We start from the raw sequence: 16045 nt of genomic DNA on the forward strand, positions 1-16045 counted from the left end.
CTGGCACCATTTCTAAGAGTTTCCAGCCACTCTGAAAATACAAATAGCCAAGAACAGAGCAATCAACCACGAGGGAATTGAAGCAACGTGCAATTACAATAAGTAAAAAGAGGTCACAAAAAATAGGAAGAGTGCTTAAAGACTAGAGATGGAAAATCTTAATCCAATTTAAAAAAATATTCTGAAAACGTAGACTCCAGACAAGCAGACTGGAAAGACAAAATTCTAGCATTAATCATCAGGCACGTGCTTTGAGGACCAGTAGAAAGTACAACAGTGATCACTAACACATGCCAAACTTAGTATTCTCTTTTCTTTGTTAATATTGGAAGACTGACACGGAAAGGGAAAGCCACAAACACAGTAGTAGCCAACAGAAAGTCACAGATGGAAGGAAAGTGGATTCATCGAATAACCCATCTATGCCAAATGCTGTTTCTCTGCTTTATGTATACAGTGACGATTTAGGCTTGTTCCTATTCAAAATATTTTTTTCCCCACAAAGACTCAGATGAAAACAAAGCTATAAAAGGCAAGTTAATCATATATGTAACATAAAGCAGAAGACAATTAAAACACGGGATGACAGACTAAAAACTGAGTACTTGGTAGGCAATAAGCATGGGGCAAAACTAATGGAAACGTGTATAACTAAGATACAAGGCCACCACTAATCTGAGTCTTTTTCCAGAGCAATGGCAGTCTCTACACCTCTGAGAGGCCAGTCAGTGAGTTTTACTTTCCACAAGTTAGCCCTTTAGATCATTCGCATCAGTATTTAAAGCATCCCAAGACCCCCTTGTAAACAGTTCCACATAAAATATTTTTGTGGCATAGACCCCAAAGTGACCTAGCTGGTAAGTCTTGAGTCCGAGGTAGATATGAAGTCTATTGAGTAAAAACAAGATATACTATTTAGATAAAGATTATCCCAATCAAGTAAATTCCCTTCCATAACACTGTATTGATTTAAACTTACTCTTACTTGGAATGCCTTTCTCTAATAACTCTGTATCATGGATGGATAAAGAAAAAGTGCATGAATTGATACTAAAGAATTATAGGGGCACCTGGGTGGCTCAGTCAGTTAAGCGTCTGTCCAACTTTGGCTCAAGTCACGATCTCATGGCTCATGAGTTCGAGCTCCACGTCAGGCTCTGTGCTAACAGTGCGGAGCCTGCTTGGGATTCTCTGTGCCTCCTCCACTCATTCTGTCTCTCAAAATAAATAAACTTTAAAATAAATAAATAAATAAATAAATAAATAAATAAATAAATAAATAAAATAATTAATTATAAACTGCCTTCCCAAATCACCTCAGATCAAAATGTCTCTGGACTTTGGTTTCCTTTCTTATAAAACAAGGGAGTTGAACCAAACTCCCAGATTTAACATACTTCCAAATGTAATTGTGGTTCCATACTTTATGATAGTAAAAATATACAATTAAATTTATATTTAAATGAGAGAGCTTGGGCAGTTCCTCAAACACCAAATACAGAATTCAGCACATGACCAAGCAATTCCACTTCTAAGTATACACCCATAAGAACTGAAAGCTAGGACTCAAAAAGATACTTGGTCCCCAGTGTTCCCTGTAGCATTATTCACAGCAGGCAAAAGGTAAAAACGATCCAAGTGTCCTATAACAGATGAATGGATAAACAAAATGTGTGATATCCATACAGTGGCATATTATTCAGCCATAAAAAGTGCTGATACACAGCACCATGTTTTGAACCTTCAAAACATTATACTAAGGGAAGTAAGCCAGACCCAAAAGGAATATAGTGTATGATTCCACTTAAATGAAATATCTACACTAGGCAAGTTTACAGAACAGCAAGCAGATTACAAGTTACCAAGGACCGGGGAAAAAAGGGAAATGCGAAGTTATTATTTAATGACTACAGTTTCTGCTTGGGGTGATAAATACACGGTAGTGATGGTTACACAACACTGTGTGTGTTCCTAATGCCACTGAATTGTACACCTAAAATGGATGAAATGGTAAGTTTTATGTTTTGCAGATACATATTACCCTAGTAAAAAATTATGCAATTAACACAACACACAATCTATAGATGAGGAGGCTTAGACACAGTCTATGTGAGGCTGGGCAAGTCTCAACCTCTCCAGTTTTCACTCTCTTCATCCACAAAGTAGGAATAATAAAATCCATTATCAATTCGTGGGATGGGTAATGGGACATCCACCTGGAACTTGTAAGAAAAAATAAATTCCATGTATGATAAAACTGCTTGATCAATTTATAATGCATCAAAGCAAAGGTATGCAAGACTACCTATAAACTGGCTCTAAGGCCTCCCCAACTTGACTGTAACTGGACCGAATATATTAACACACCTGATGAATAAATAAGCCAATCAGAAGTAGGGCTGAACACTACAAGAACATCAAAAAGTCCCAATCACAAAGTAAAGTGTGAGGACATCTATCCAAGCTTTCTGGGGGAGAATGACAGTCCTGGCCGATGATTTTCCATGTGGACCTCTCCCGCAGCAAGGCTTTTCCTACCACAAGCATGGATGTAGCACTTAAGAGCGTATTGCTCAGTGAAAGATGCCAATCTGAGAAGGCTACATATTGCATGATTCTAACTGTAGGACATTCCAGAAAAGGCAAAACTATGGGCACATTAAAAAGATCAGTGGCAGCCAGTGGGTAGTGGGAAAAGATGAGTAAGTGGAGCCTAGAGGAATTTTAGGGCAGTGAAACGCTGTGTATGATACTGTAATGGCACATGTGTGTCATCCATTTGTCCGAACTCAAGAATGTATGTACACACACACGATGTGGCCAATTAACTTCACATGTTCTAATCCCACTAACAACAAGATAATCGTATTCTCTATTTCATTTTTTAATTTTTTTTTTAACGTTTATTTATTTTTGAGACAGAGAGAGACAGAGCATGAACAGGGGAGGGTCAGAGAGAGAGGGAGACACAGAATCCGAAACAGGCTTCAGGCTCTGAGCTGTCAGCACAGAGCCCGACATGGGGCTCGAACTCACGGACCGCAAGATCATGACCTGAGCCCAAGTCAGACGCTTAACTGACTGAGCCACCCAGGCGCCCCTATTCTCTATTTCAATATGGGGATATTTCCTAGAGAATGTGAAGATTATCCCATTTGGGGAATAAGACGAGAACACTGCATATGCGTCAATGTAAAAGGTGCCCCTCTGAAATTATTAGTATTTTTATTATCAACAGCTGTTGACATTTTGAACACGGAGACGAAGTACTCAAGGAAGTGCTTTACATGTTTTAATTCATTTAGTCCTCATCCCAACCACATGGGAGGGGAACCAACATCATCTGCATGTTGCAGCCGAGGAAATCCAGGTACACAAATTAAGTATCTTGTCCAAGGTCACGCAGCTGGTAAGCCGTAAGGCCTGCGTTCCCAGCCGAGGCTCTTAGCCACTGTTTTAAATACACTAAAAGCTTATATTCATCAGTGAGAACCAACTCACACAAAGTTTTAATTCCTAGTACTCTTAGAATTTGTCTCATGAATTACAAAACGACACTTCAGCTAGTAAGTAGTCTGTAAAATGTAAACAATGAGGAATGAGGCCTGCCCCTGACAGATGGGGCCGCAGGCGGGTGAGGAGGAGGTCCAGGGCAGGAGAAAGCAGAGGTGCGTATAGGCCAAGGGCATACCAACAATGGGCAGAGCCTCGGTTACTGAGCAGGACTAGTGAGACTGACAGAGCTCACCAGTTAAGAAGACTGAAAATGCAGTCTAACTTCTTTGACTTTCTCCAGGTAAGAGCCCTTAAATCATTGCACTGGCTACAGCCACATCCATGTGTGGGGTGAATAGTTGGAATGTCTGTGTTCCCACAGTAATTTATAACAGAGGATACTGGGATAAAGTGGGAGAATGGCAGGCCAGGTGTTTGACATTATCATCTCTGGCCATCACACCCAATAAGCACCCCGGGCTGTATTAATCAGCCAGCATGGCTAGATCTGAGATGTAAAGTACCCCATCATTAATTCTCCATCTGGCTGAGAATCCACACAGGACTGATTCACGGGGCTGTGTCTTCATGAATCAAACCTAAAATTCACCTGACTTTGCTGGTTCAGATTCCACATTCAACAACATCTTAACTATTTCCTCACCCGTTATCTGCATCTTCCTATGAGGCAAAAATGTAATTCAAGTAATCTAGTCCAAAAATTGTTTTAGTAATTTCCATTTTAATACTTCAGCCTTAAAAATGTAGTTAAATGATCTGCCCAGGAGAGATGAATCTGCTTTTGGCTTGCTAAAAAAAAAAAAAAAATTAGCCTATGAAACTGGCCAAATCTTGGTCCTAGGTAGTGAGAGCCATCCCATGACTCCCCCGCTGATCTACTCTTGTCCCCTCATATTCTGCATGGTCTTCTTTTCTCATGTAAGAATCATCTGTCAGGGTGACTGCAAAAACTATATGAGGTAAAGGTAATTGTGTTTATCAAACTTACTGGCACCAGAGACATAAACGTATCTCTTTCCCCCTACCCTCACCTCTAAACTTTACTGACACAGATTTAAAAGTTATCAATAGAAAACTGTATGTTCATGCTGTATGAGAGTTTATTTGGGGTACTCAATGAGACCCAAAAGCAATTTTCTCCTATTTCTCAGATATGGAAAAACAGACCATTTAATTCAAGAATGTACAGGGTGTCGGGGCACCTGGGTGGCTCAGTCAGTTGAGTGACTGACTTCGGCTCATGTCATGATCTCGCGGTTCGTGAGCTCGAGCCCCACGTAGAGCTCTGTGCTGACAGCTCAGAGCCTGAAACCTGCTTCAGATTCTGTGTCTCCCTCTCTCTCTGCCCCTCCCCGCTCGTGCTCCATCTCTCAAAAATAAACGATAAAAAATTTTTTTTAAAAATGTACAGGGTGTGACAGCAGGGAAAGGGCTCCTTAAAAAGATCTGCAAGAAGCCAAAAGGAGAATGAATGAATGAATCCTACAGGTAAAAAGACAATACAAAGAAAAAAGCCCTATCAATTACCCCAAGGCCAAAGTGAGAAAGAAAATGAGTCTGATGCATTGTAGATCGCATGGGAAGGACACACTCAGCCATCACTATGATTACTAGTATCAAAGGAATGAATGGTGAGTATCACAAGCAGCAGTAAAAATGTTTGGGTTGATTCATGTTTTGAAGTGATCTTCAGGAGGGGTAAATGGGTGGTAAAACCCATTTTAAGGAACATGTTCTTTTGTGAAACTACCCCAGCTTTTGTAGAACCTCTCTTCACGTGAGCCAAATTAAAAATATAAAGCAACCAAAATAAGGAAGCTTCTAGTTCCTGCTCGTCCGCATTTTTTCTGCCTCTGGCTGAGAAAGCTGAAATTTTGTGTTGCAATTACAGTTTTTCCCCTTTTGGCGTGTCCTTGTGGCTCTGTTGACAGCCCACAGCCGCCCCGACCTTACACGATGGTTTCAGGTTAGTGCGCAGATGACATATTGTAAAGCCACAACCCACCATCGGGACAGACAGGAGCATGCATACATACCTCGTTCAAATTTTAACCGTTGATAAAGCTGAAACTGGTCCACAGGTACCAAGCAGGCAATCTGAAACCAGAGATATTAAAGAGATGAGGTCTCTGTCATCAGTGGAGCCCAGAATTCCAGCCTTCTAGGACCTCTCCTCATCTGGCTGACTTTATACCAGTGGATCTCCGACTGCTTTTTCTCCCCACAGTTCACATGGTAACACAAAGAGCAATTCCGACATCCGCCCCAGTCCTCTGCCACGGATGGGAGTCGCTACTCAAAGCACCCATGACCGGACCCACCAGTCAGCTTCCGTTCTTCCGTCAACAGCTACTAAGACCAGACAACCAAGCTTTTGGACGACCTCAATTATTTGTGTACGTATACAAAAGATGCTCCTTTCCTCTCCACATTCATTTAAGAAATGTTTAAAAGATTATAGTCCTAGGGGTGCCTGGGTGGCTCAGTCGGTTAAGCGGCCAGCTTCGGCTCAGGTCATGATCTCGCGGTCCGTGAGTTCAAGCCCCGCGTCGGGCTCTGTGCTGACAGCTCAGAGCCTGGAGCCTGTTTCAGATTCTGTGTCTCCCTCTCTCTGACCCTCCCCCGTTCATGCTCTGTCTCTCTCGGTCTCAAAAATAAATAAACGTTAAAAAAAAAAAAAAAAAAAAGATTATAGTCCTAGCTTCAGAACTCCTAAAAACTAGGATCAGGTAGGTAGTGCCTCAGGAATTATAAAAACCTCATTAGTTTCCTGGGGAATAGAATCTTTGAAGCAATATAAAAATCATTCCTTCAGGCAAAAATCACTTCATGGGGCCCGTGGTTTCACTGATTGCCATCCATGCCGTGGCAGAAAATGCTAAAGGGGAGCCTGGGTGGTTCAGTTGGTTGAGCATCCAACTTCAGCTCAGGTCGTGATCTCACAGTTCATGAGTTCAAGCCCCGCATGAAGCTTGCTGCTGTCAGCACAGAGCCCACTTCTGATCTTCTGTCTCCCTCTCTCTGCCCCTCCCCCGCTCATGCTCGCTCTCTCTCTCGCTCTCTCCCAAAAATAAACATGTTTTAAAAAAGGAAAGAAAATGCTAAAGATGCTAAAATGCTACAGCTATTTCTTGTGGCTAGACTCCTCCGTTTCCATTTCAGATGGCAATATGAACTCAAAGGTTTACTGGTAAATGACAATGATTCATACCTGGCCAAATGACATTTCAGATTAATCTTCTTAAATTGCATTTCAAAGTCAGATGCAGGAAAAGCCAAATGCTCTTAAACTGGCATTCTAAAAATAATAGTTCCATTGACGTCAACTCTATTGACGTTGCTTAAAAGATACATAACTGAGAAAACCAAAAGATGTGATACTAGGCTTCTAAACATTTGGCAAGTTGATACAGGACACAGTCTTAGCCTTAGCAATTCTGACTCTAACACACTGCATATTCTTTGGTATAAAATATATCTAGATGGAAATTCATTAGTTCAACTAATGAAAGGAAGTCTGCGTTAAGAAAACAAGAGTGAATGGGGCACCTGGGTGGCTCAGTCGGTTAAGCGTCCGACTTCGGCTCAGGTCACGATCTCACAGACCGTGAGTTCGAGCCCCGCGTCGGGCTCTGGGCTGATGGCTCAGAGTCTGGAGCCTGCTTCCGGTTCTGTGTCTCCCTCTCTGTCTGCCCCTCCCCCGTTCATGCTCTGTCTCTCTCTGTCTCAAAAATAAACGTAAAAAAAAAAAATTTTTTTAAAAAAAGAAAAAAAAGAAAACAAGAGTGAAAAAAAAATGAGGCAGTTTAAAATTGTACATAACAAATATTTTTGAAAAGGTATCCAGAATCTAATCCTCCTTCTCACACACAAAAAATCAATTTGTTTACTTTGCAAATGAATTAAACTAAGTTAGCTAAAATCTATGAAGGACCACGAAACAGGCAAGTTGAGTCTTCTCCATCCCAAGTATGGTAAAACATTAATTTAATTTAATTACAGAATTTTTTTCTCCAGCTAGGGGGGAAGGTTGCATTTGCATCTGCCGCCTTAAATAAAGCTCCTGAGAAATCACTGTAAAAAAAATTATGGTTAATTTTATATGATGGGTGTTAGACTTTTACTACATTGGAAGCCACTTTTGTTTCATCTGTTAGAATACATACCACTTGGGCATCTTTCCTAAAAGACAAAGGTGTCTCAAAAACAAAAAACAGAAAAACAAAAAAAACCCCTCTGAACTGGGGACAGAAGACATAAGCAGCCAAAGGCATGAGAGGCATTCAGGAATCTGAATTTAGTTCCTTAGTTGTTGATTCATCGTAGGCAGAGGACAAATAACCTAATATTACTTCAACTTCGGGCCAAGGTGACTTGGAGATGCTGTCATCTGGACCCAACGACCTCGGTGAGGATCTGTGTCTCTATTTTCAACCCCCACCCCCAAAAAAGATCTCATTCTATGGGACAGCCCTGTACTCAATTCGCCTCCATCTAAAATAGTTTCTGGACTGATGAAGAACTTCTTCAAACCCCTCAAAGTCAACTCTTAAAAATTGTTTGTTTGTTTGTTTGTTTGTTTTTCAATGACATGCAATTTATGTAACAGCTAAGGTCAAATACAGTTTCTGGAAGACAAAGCAAACAGGAGATGAAGTATTTTAGACACAGATGAAATGCTAATGAAAAAGTGACACAAATTAATGCAGCAAAAAGTCAACAACAGGAGAGATGGATGTTTAATTTTAAATTAGAAAAATAAATGTCATCAGGGGACACATTACTGCCAACGGGGAAGTCAGAGGTCTCTAATTTGTTTTTGGGTTTTTTGTTTTTGGTCACTTACTCTACTTTAAATCTATTTATCATTTTTCAGAGATCAAAGATTTTTACGGAATTAAGCCTTAGTAAGGCAAATCTAATTTTTTTCTATTGAAATTTGTGATTAAAAAAAAAAAAGTTAGTTCCATCACACCGTTCTCTTCCCAGTCCCCCACCACTTAGAGGTGCACTTTCTCCATATTCTGCTCCATGATCCAGGAAGAGTATAGCACTGGCTGGAAGCCAGGGATACAGATGAGGAAAGGAGACCCAGAAGGTCCCCCCAAGGAACTTAAATTACTCAGAAGGCAATACCGACACATAAGGTTTTTTTTAATCTGCTCCTTGGGGAACAAAAATCCACATCTTGATCTTACAATTTGTTGGATATTAAGATTAGACTAGTTTTCTGAAATGTTTCTATTATACCCATGGCTTTAGGTCAGAGAAAGCCAGACCTTGTTAAAAAAAAAAAGAAAAAAAGATGGCCCAAAGAATTAAAATCCTGGTTCCATTGCCATTTGGAGAAAGTCACCATTGCTCAAGCTTTTTACCTGGAAGTAAATATGTGAGGATAATTATTAAAGGCTCTATCAGGTCACAGGTTAAAGGGCTACTGCTTTAAAAACAAAACAAAACAAAACCCAAAACAATCACAATTACTCTAAAACTGATTGCAAAACTGAAACCCCAACAGAAGAGATTATGAAGAGGTGTCTTTTGATATATCACTCTCCTCTTCCTGCCAAAAAAGAAATTCCAAATTGTTCAAAATCATATCAGAATGCTCCTTTTCAACTTTTCTTTTTGGAAATAATTTTAGACTCACGAAGAATTGCAAAACTTAGGTAGAGTTCCTAAATCCCATCCTCCCAACTTTTCCTTCTGTTAACACCTTACATAACCATGGCATGCATGCATGCATGCATGCATTTATTTATTTATTTATTTAGGGAGAGAGAGAAAGCATGCTCGAGAGGCAGGGGCACCGACAGAGGGGGAGAGAGATTCCCAAGCAGGCTCTGCACTCGGGCAGCGCAGAGCCCAACACAGGGCTCGAACTCATGAACTGTGAGATCATGACCTGAGCAGAGATCAAGAGTTGAACACTTTAACCGACTAAGCCACCCAGGCGTCCCATGGCTAATAATTAAAATAATGAAACTTACATTGACACAAAACAAACAACCTGCAAGTCTTATTCAAAGGTCAAAAACTGTCCCACTTATGCCTTTTTTTTTTTCAGTCCAAGATCCTGAATTGCATTTAATTGCTGTGCCTCTCCTTAGCCTTCTCCAATGTGTGGCAAGTCCTCAGTTTGTCTTTGTTTGTTTGACATGTTGGAAGAGTCCAGGCTAGTTATGTTGTACAGTGTTCTCTGATTTGGGTTTGTCTGATGCATTCTCATGATTAGGTTGAGGCTGTGCATTTTTGGCAAGAATATCACAGAAGTGATGTTGAGCCATCAGGAGGTACATGAGGACACCCATCTCATTACTGGCGGTGTTGACTTTTTAGCTTGGTCAAGGTGGTGTCTACCCAATTTCTTCACCCTTTGTCATCAGCAAAGGTTCTTGCAGGGATACATTTTGAGATTCTGCAAATATCCTCTTTCTCATTGTACCTTTGCTCCACTAATTGTTGTATCTATTGATAATTCTCGCCTACAATAGTTATTACTGTGGTAATTGCTTAATGATGATTTTCTATTTCTACCCTTCATTCTGTATTTGTTAATTAGAATTCTACTAAAAGAAATTTCAGAAATTAGAATTTCTACTGAAAGAAAGAGCTGTCCCTTACTTCCCCAAAGAAGACATCCAGATGGCCAACAGACACACGAAAAAATTCTCAACATCATGCATCATCAGGGAAATACAAATCAAAACCACAATGAGATACCACCTCACACCTGTCAGAATGGCGAACATTAACAACTCAGGCAACAACAGATGTTGGCAAGGATGCGGAGAAAGAGGATCTCTTTTGCATTGTTGGTAGGAATGCAAGCTGGTGCAGCCACTCTGGAAAACAGTACGGAGGTTCCTCAAAAAACGACCCACCAGTAGGTATTTATCCAAGGGATACAGGTGTGCTGTTTCTGAGGGTCACATGCACCCCAATGTTCACAGCAGCACTATCGACAATAGCCAAAGTATGGAAAGAGCCCAAATGTCTATCAGTAGATGAATGGATAAAGAAGATGTGGTGTGTGTGTGTGTGTGTGTGTGTGTGTACATATACACGCGTGCGCATGTGGGCGCGCGCGCACACACACACACACACACACACACACACACTGGAGTATTACTCAGCAATCAAAAAGAATGGAATCTTGCCATCTGCAACTACGTGGTTGGAACCGGAGGGTATTATGCTGAGCGAAATTGGAGACAGACATATCATATGACTTCCCTCATATGAGGAATCTAATATACAAAGCAGATGAACACAAGGAAAGGGAAAGAAAAATAATGTAAAAACAGGGAGGGGGACAAAACATAAGAGACTCTTAAATATAGAGAACAAAGAGGGTTGCTGGAGGGGTTATGGCGGGGGTGATGGGCTGAATGGGTAAGGGGCACTAGGGAATCTATTCCTGAAACCATTGTTGCACTATATGCTAACTAACTTGGATGTAAACTTAAAAATTAATTAATTTTAAAAAAAAAACAAAGAAAGATCAGTCCCTTCTCTCCCATTTATTATTCATTTATTTATTCAGGTCAGTATGGACTACTGATATTTTTTTTATTCAGTGGGTTCTCATCCACTAATAACCAGACCTACATTCAAGCCGTGGAAACAAACGTTCCTAAGTATCTTCTCAACTACCAACAGGACGATTGCCTCAGATCAACTACTAAAAAATTCTTATCTTGATTTAAAGTGATTTTTTTTTGCTATTTCTCCTTTGAAATTTATATTAATCTGCCTGTTCAATAAAAAAGAAAAACTTCTCTCTCCTCCTATGAAAAACCACTTTTTCTCATCCTCATCATTCTAGAAATTCTTTCCAAAAAGAAAGAAAATTTAATTCAAAGATAAAATAAGTTCACTTTCATTTTAACAGAACAAAAGCAGTAACATCAGAACAATAAGAACAAAAGCCACTAATTGCCCATAATCTCTATCTTTTTTTTCTGGTAAAAAATTAACCTGAGGATTCAGGTCCTACTTTGCTGAAAGTCTTCACTTTTCCTTTCCACTCCAACTGTAGCCGAGCGTAACCAGGGCTCTCAGGATATACATACACGGCGGGGGGGGGGGGGGGGGGGGGGGGGGGAGGGGGCGTGCTAGAAATGTTACACATGAAGGTTAACTGGATAGACCTAACATTCGCAACTGAGAAGAAATTAAAGGTGAGGCACCCCCTTGTTTACTATATTAACTATGATTATAATATTTGAGCAGACATCACCACCTACACCGACATTAGCCCTACAAAAACCAAAGAAGAAAAAGGGGGGCAGAGGGTGGAGCCTGTTTGCCAGAGAAACATTTATGCCGAAAGCGGTGTATTCCCATAATACTGACAATTGTTCAATATCTTGCAAATAAAATACTATATATGATTAAAATACATATTGTCTTTTAGTCAGGAAAATGAAATGGTTCCAACATTGAAGCTAGGGGTGGGCTTCATGTAAGTACCTCTCATCAAGGTCTAGAAAGCCAGGTGAGAAGAGAAAAAGAAAAAAGAAAAGCCTAGTCTTTACTTGGGTTTGGCCTTTCAAATCATATTTCTGCTACAGTTGCTTTAAAAAATCACAGACCTGGGGCGCCTGGGTGGCTCAGTCGGTTGAGCGCCGACTTCGGCTCAGGTCACAATCTCGCGGTCCGTGAGTTCGAGCCCCGCGTCGGGCCCCTGTGCTGACAGCTCAGAGCCCGGAGCCTGTTTCAGATTCTGTGTCTCCCTCTCTCTGACCCTCCCCCATTCATGCTCTGTCTCTCTCTGTCTCAAAAATAAATAAACGTTAAAAAAAAAAAAAAAAATCAAAGAGACCCAACAAAGAATACAAGGGACCAGTATATTTGAAGATGGAATTGACCACGAGGAGATCATTATAGCATGTCAAGGCCTTGGCAATTTTTGAGGGGCTATGACTTGCAAAAATACCAGCAAAAAAAAAAAAAACAGTCCCAGTTTTATGGATAAGTGCCTTACCACACTTACACAAAAATTACCAATGTTTCTTATCTCGACCCAGAAAATAAGAACTGCACTTTCTACCCAAAAAGGAAAAATGGCACATCCATCGAGTGTACTAACCAAGCTCACATCTCCTTCCCTACATACAAGATATGGAACCTGCTGGAAAAAACAAGAGGGTATAACTGTCTGAGAAACCAGAAGGCAGGGCCCTCTGGGGACGTGGAAAAGATGGCGGAAGCTAGAACTCCAGGGCCAGAATTATGCTCACAATTCCCTCAAGAGGGCTGCCCTTGCTACTCTTTATTCACCTGTCTACAGAGGCTTCTGTGCACCTTCCCACACCGTCCCCTGCCTCTCTCCCCCGCCTGCCTGCTCTGTGGGTAAAAGGGATACGCCCATGAGCACATCCACATGGCACATTCAACCCGTTGCTGCTTATTCTTCTTATAGCCGCCTTTAAAGGAAAAGCTCAGAATCAGAAACGTTATTCTCCATTTATAATCGGTTTTTAATTTTTTTTAATGTTTATTTTTGAGAAAGAGAGAGAGTACAAGTCGGGGAGGGGCAGAGAGAGAGAGAGAGAGAGAGAGGGAGACAGAGAATTCTAAGCAGGCTCCGCCCTGTCAGCACAGAGCCCCATGTGGGGCTCGAACCCACAAACCACAAGATCACGACCTGCGCGGAAATCAGATGCTCAACCGACTAAGCCACCCAGGCACCCCCATTTATACGCAGTTTTAAAGCAAAGCCTTAAATACCTTCTGAAATAAAATTCAACTGGGAATCTCAAGAATATCTATTAACGCCGGCATAACAGATTTCTTTATCTGTCGCCACCCCAAGTTTCGACTCTTCTCGGGCTAACATGCATCGCGGCCAAAGGTTATGACAGACACACTTTGGTCCCTTCCCGTGCAGATCTTTCAACCGCAGCAACAGGGCTCTGGCTGCCTGCCTGGGCGTCCTCCTCCTCCCTCTCTGCCCCACCTCGCACTGATGATACGAAGGAAGAGTGTGAGAAGAGATGGCAAGTGGGGGCTGTGCTGACGGGGACTTTGTGGGGAACACATGGATCGCTCTAATTCCAGCAACCTTTACCGAAACCACCCCAATAAACATGCAACAGGAGTAAAAACCGTATTTATTTTGCAAACGTAGCTTCAAATTCCTTAGCACGCCACTGCCCCCCGTTCCTCTCTCCTGGTCCTCCACGGTGCCCCACCCTAAAGCTCCTCCTGTAGAAATTCTGCAGCCCCCATTCTTGGTGCATCCTTGCTCTGGTGCATGTGGGGGCTCTAGCAGCCAAATGCAGGCGGGTCATTTCAATGCCCCAGGAGCTAGGGGGAGGGCTGGTTGTTGAGAAGCTGTTCTCGGCCCTCCACTGCCAGCTGGCAGAGAGAGGAAGCTCCATCACTCAGGCCATGTAATGGTAGGTATGTGCTCACCACTCCAAGTTTACAGGCCCCAGACACACGGCTCGGGCTCCCCCAGCAAGTGGCGGGTGCTATTTCCCTTCCACTGTGAGGGAAGGGCTCCATTAGTCATCGCCGTTAGAACAGGGCTACTAACTCCCAGGGGAGGACTTGCCTGAAGTAGAGCTATGAGCAAACAATCTGCGCCCCACCTCTCGTAAGTCCACGGCCGGAAGTACATGATGGTGCAAGGAAGGCCAAGTTTTACTCGTCCGGGGCCCCCAGCGGGGTGACCTGTAGCCACCGCCTCCCACCAACTTGCGTGACGTGCAAGCAAAGATGCCTTTTCTACTGTTTCCTCCATAAGCCAAGGGTACTTGGATGGGGCATTAAGTGTCTCGCTAATGAAGCTACTCCTGATAAACAAAAGTGCAAGGGCAGAACCACAGCTGAGCTCATAGGAAGCGGTAGGAAGGCAGGCAGGACCCACAGCGAACAGGAGGCGGACGCCAGGAGCACAGGCAACCACGTGAGTGAGATCTACCCTGGAAAGCATTTGGACAAAAGAGCCTAAATTGCTGGCGTCCCCTGAAGGTAAAGAAATGTTACGCTACCATGCATCTTAGAAGACAATGGATGATGAAGAACCACGCACATGGTAACATAAACAGCAGCAGCACCAAGGGAACTCGAGTCTTAACCATCATTATTTTTAACATGCAAAGTATGTCTCCGCGTTACCTGTATGATTAAACATTTTTTTAAAGGCACAGTAAGTAGTTATAGAGACAGAATCCAGTCAAGCAATGAGTTGGGTGACGCCATTGTGATATACTTGACCATATCTGGATTAAGAGCTATCTATTATAATAACTATGTAAGAGAAAGCTTGATATAAAGGAAGCCAGAAAGGAAGATGGTCCAGCCCAAGTTCACGTGTATGTGGTATCTGCTTTGAAAGGAGTGGTCCCAGGGATGCCTGGGTTAAACATCCAGCTCTCGATTTCGGATCAGGTCATGATCCCACAGTTGAGATGGAGTCCCACGTTGGGCTCTGCATTGGGCATGGAGCCTGCTTAAGATATTCTCTCTCTCTCTCTCTCTCTCTCTCTGTCTCTCCCCTGCTCACACTCTCCAAATTAATCAATGAATTAAAAATTAATTTTTAAAAACAAGTGGCCCCATATAAACTGATAAAGCTACCAAATATCTCTAACATAATACCCTATTCATGTCTAAATTCAAAATGAGAGACCGTCACTACTACCCCCACAATATTTTACTCTGCGGGAAAACACAAGTGGCCAGTTGGTTAGGAACTTTGATTACTACACATCCGTGCCCATCTTTAGTCAGGCTCTTCAGCAAGTGGGTACAGAAATGGTCCTTTAATGCCTTGGGTGCCTTCTTGCTCACCTAATGGGAAACAGACTTTAAGGAATTGAAGAAATAACCATAGTTTTTAGTTCGGAGGATGTTTTTGTTTTTTTTTTTTTGTCAAATAGCCTTTGGTAATTTCTAAGAGACACTATGGGTTTGTTTGGTTTCCGTACAGCCTAAAAGTTAAAACCGTTTTGAGAGTCAAACTGGGTACACAGAGTACCAGGGAAGTGTGAATGAGGATGTACAACAGGAAAAGGGTAAGAAATAAGACAGGGGTGAGAACTGCAGGGGAGTGTGAAAAGAAAATTCTATACTAAGAAAATCAGAAAAGTCGAACTCTGTTCTAGAGAACGGCAAGACAAACCATGGACTGTCTTCACTCACTTGCCTAAACACATGGGCTCTAACATTTGATAACCCAAGTATCTGTGGCTAGTGGTTACCATCCATTTTTTTAAAAGTCTAGAACCCGCCATGCCACCGAACTTTCCACAATGGTGGAGATGCTGTATTCTGTGGTGTCTAATCGGGCCACCATGAGCCACGTGTGGTTACTACCGAGCACCTGAAACATGACTAGTGCAACCAAAGGAATGAATTTTTAATTTTATTTAATTTTAATTAATTTTAATGTAAGCAGCCACATGGAGCTAGCAGCTATTGGATTGGAGAGCTCAAGGTCCAGAACACAGGAATGTGGCTCATTTCAAATGCCTTTGAAACTTCATCAAACTCTTCATTTCACTTATTTTTAATA

General features: G+C 41.9%; 1 protein-coding gene and 1 long non-coding RNA gene across 2 annotated transcripts in view; one reads left to right on the plus strand and one right to left on the minus strand.

Annotated features, from left to right (window-relative positions):
• RNF144B (ring finger protein 144B) overlaps positions 1-16045 on the minus strand; it is an 80256-nt gene that overhangs the window by 23258 nt on the left and 40953 nt on the right. The window contains exon 4 of the mRNA XM_042937796.1: positions 5553-5613. Coding sequence (XP_042793730.1) covers positions 5553-5613 — 61 coding nt within the window. The remainder of the gene's footprint in view (positions 1-5552; positions 5614-16045) is intronic.
• Positions 5620-13603, plus strand: LOC122219525. The gene is made up of 2 exons (XR_006202422.1): positions 5620-5912; positions 13412-13603. It is a non-coding gene; the product is annotated as an uncharacterized LOC122219525 (long non-coding RNA).

This window comes from Panthera leo, chromosome B2 (assembly GCF_018350215.1).
Source record: "Panthera leo isolate Ple1 chromosome B2, P.leo_Ple1_pat1.1, whole genome shotgun sequence".
NCBI lineage: Eukaryota > Metazoa > Chordata > Mammalia > Carnivora > Felidae > Panthera > Panthera leo.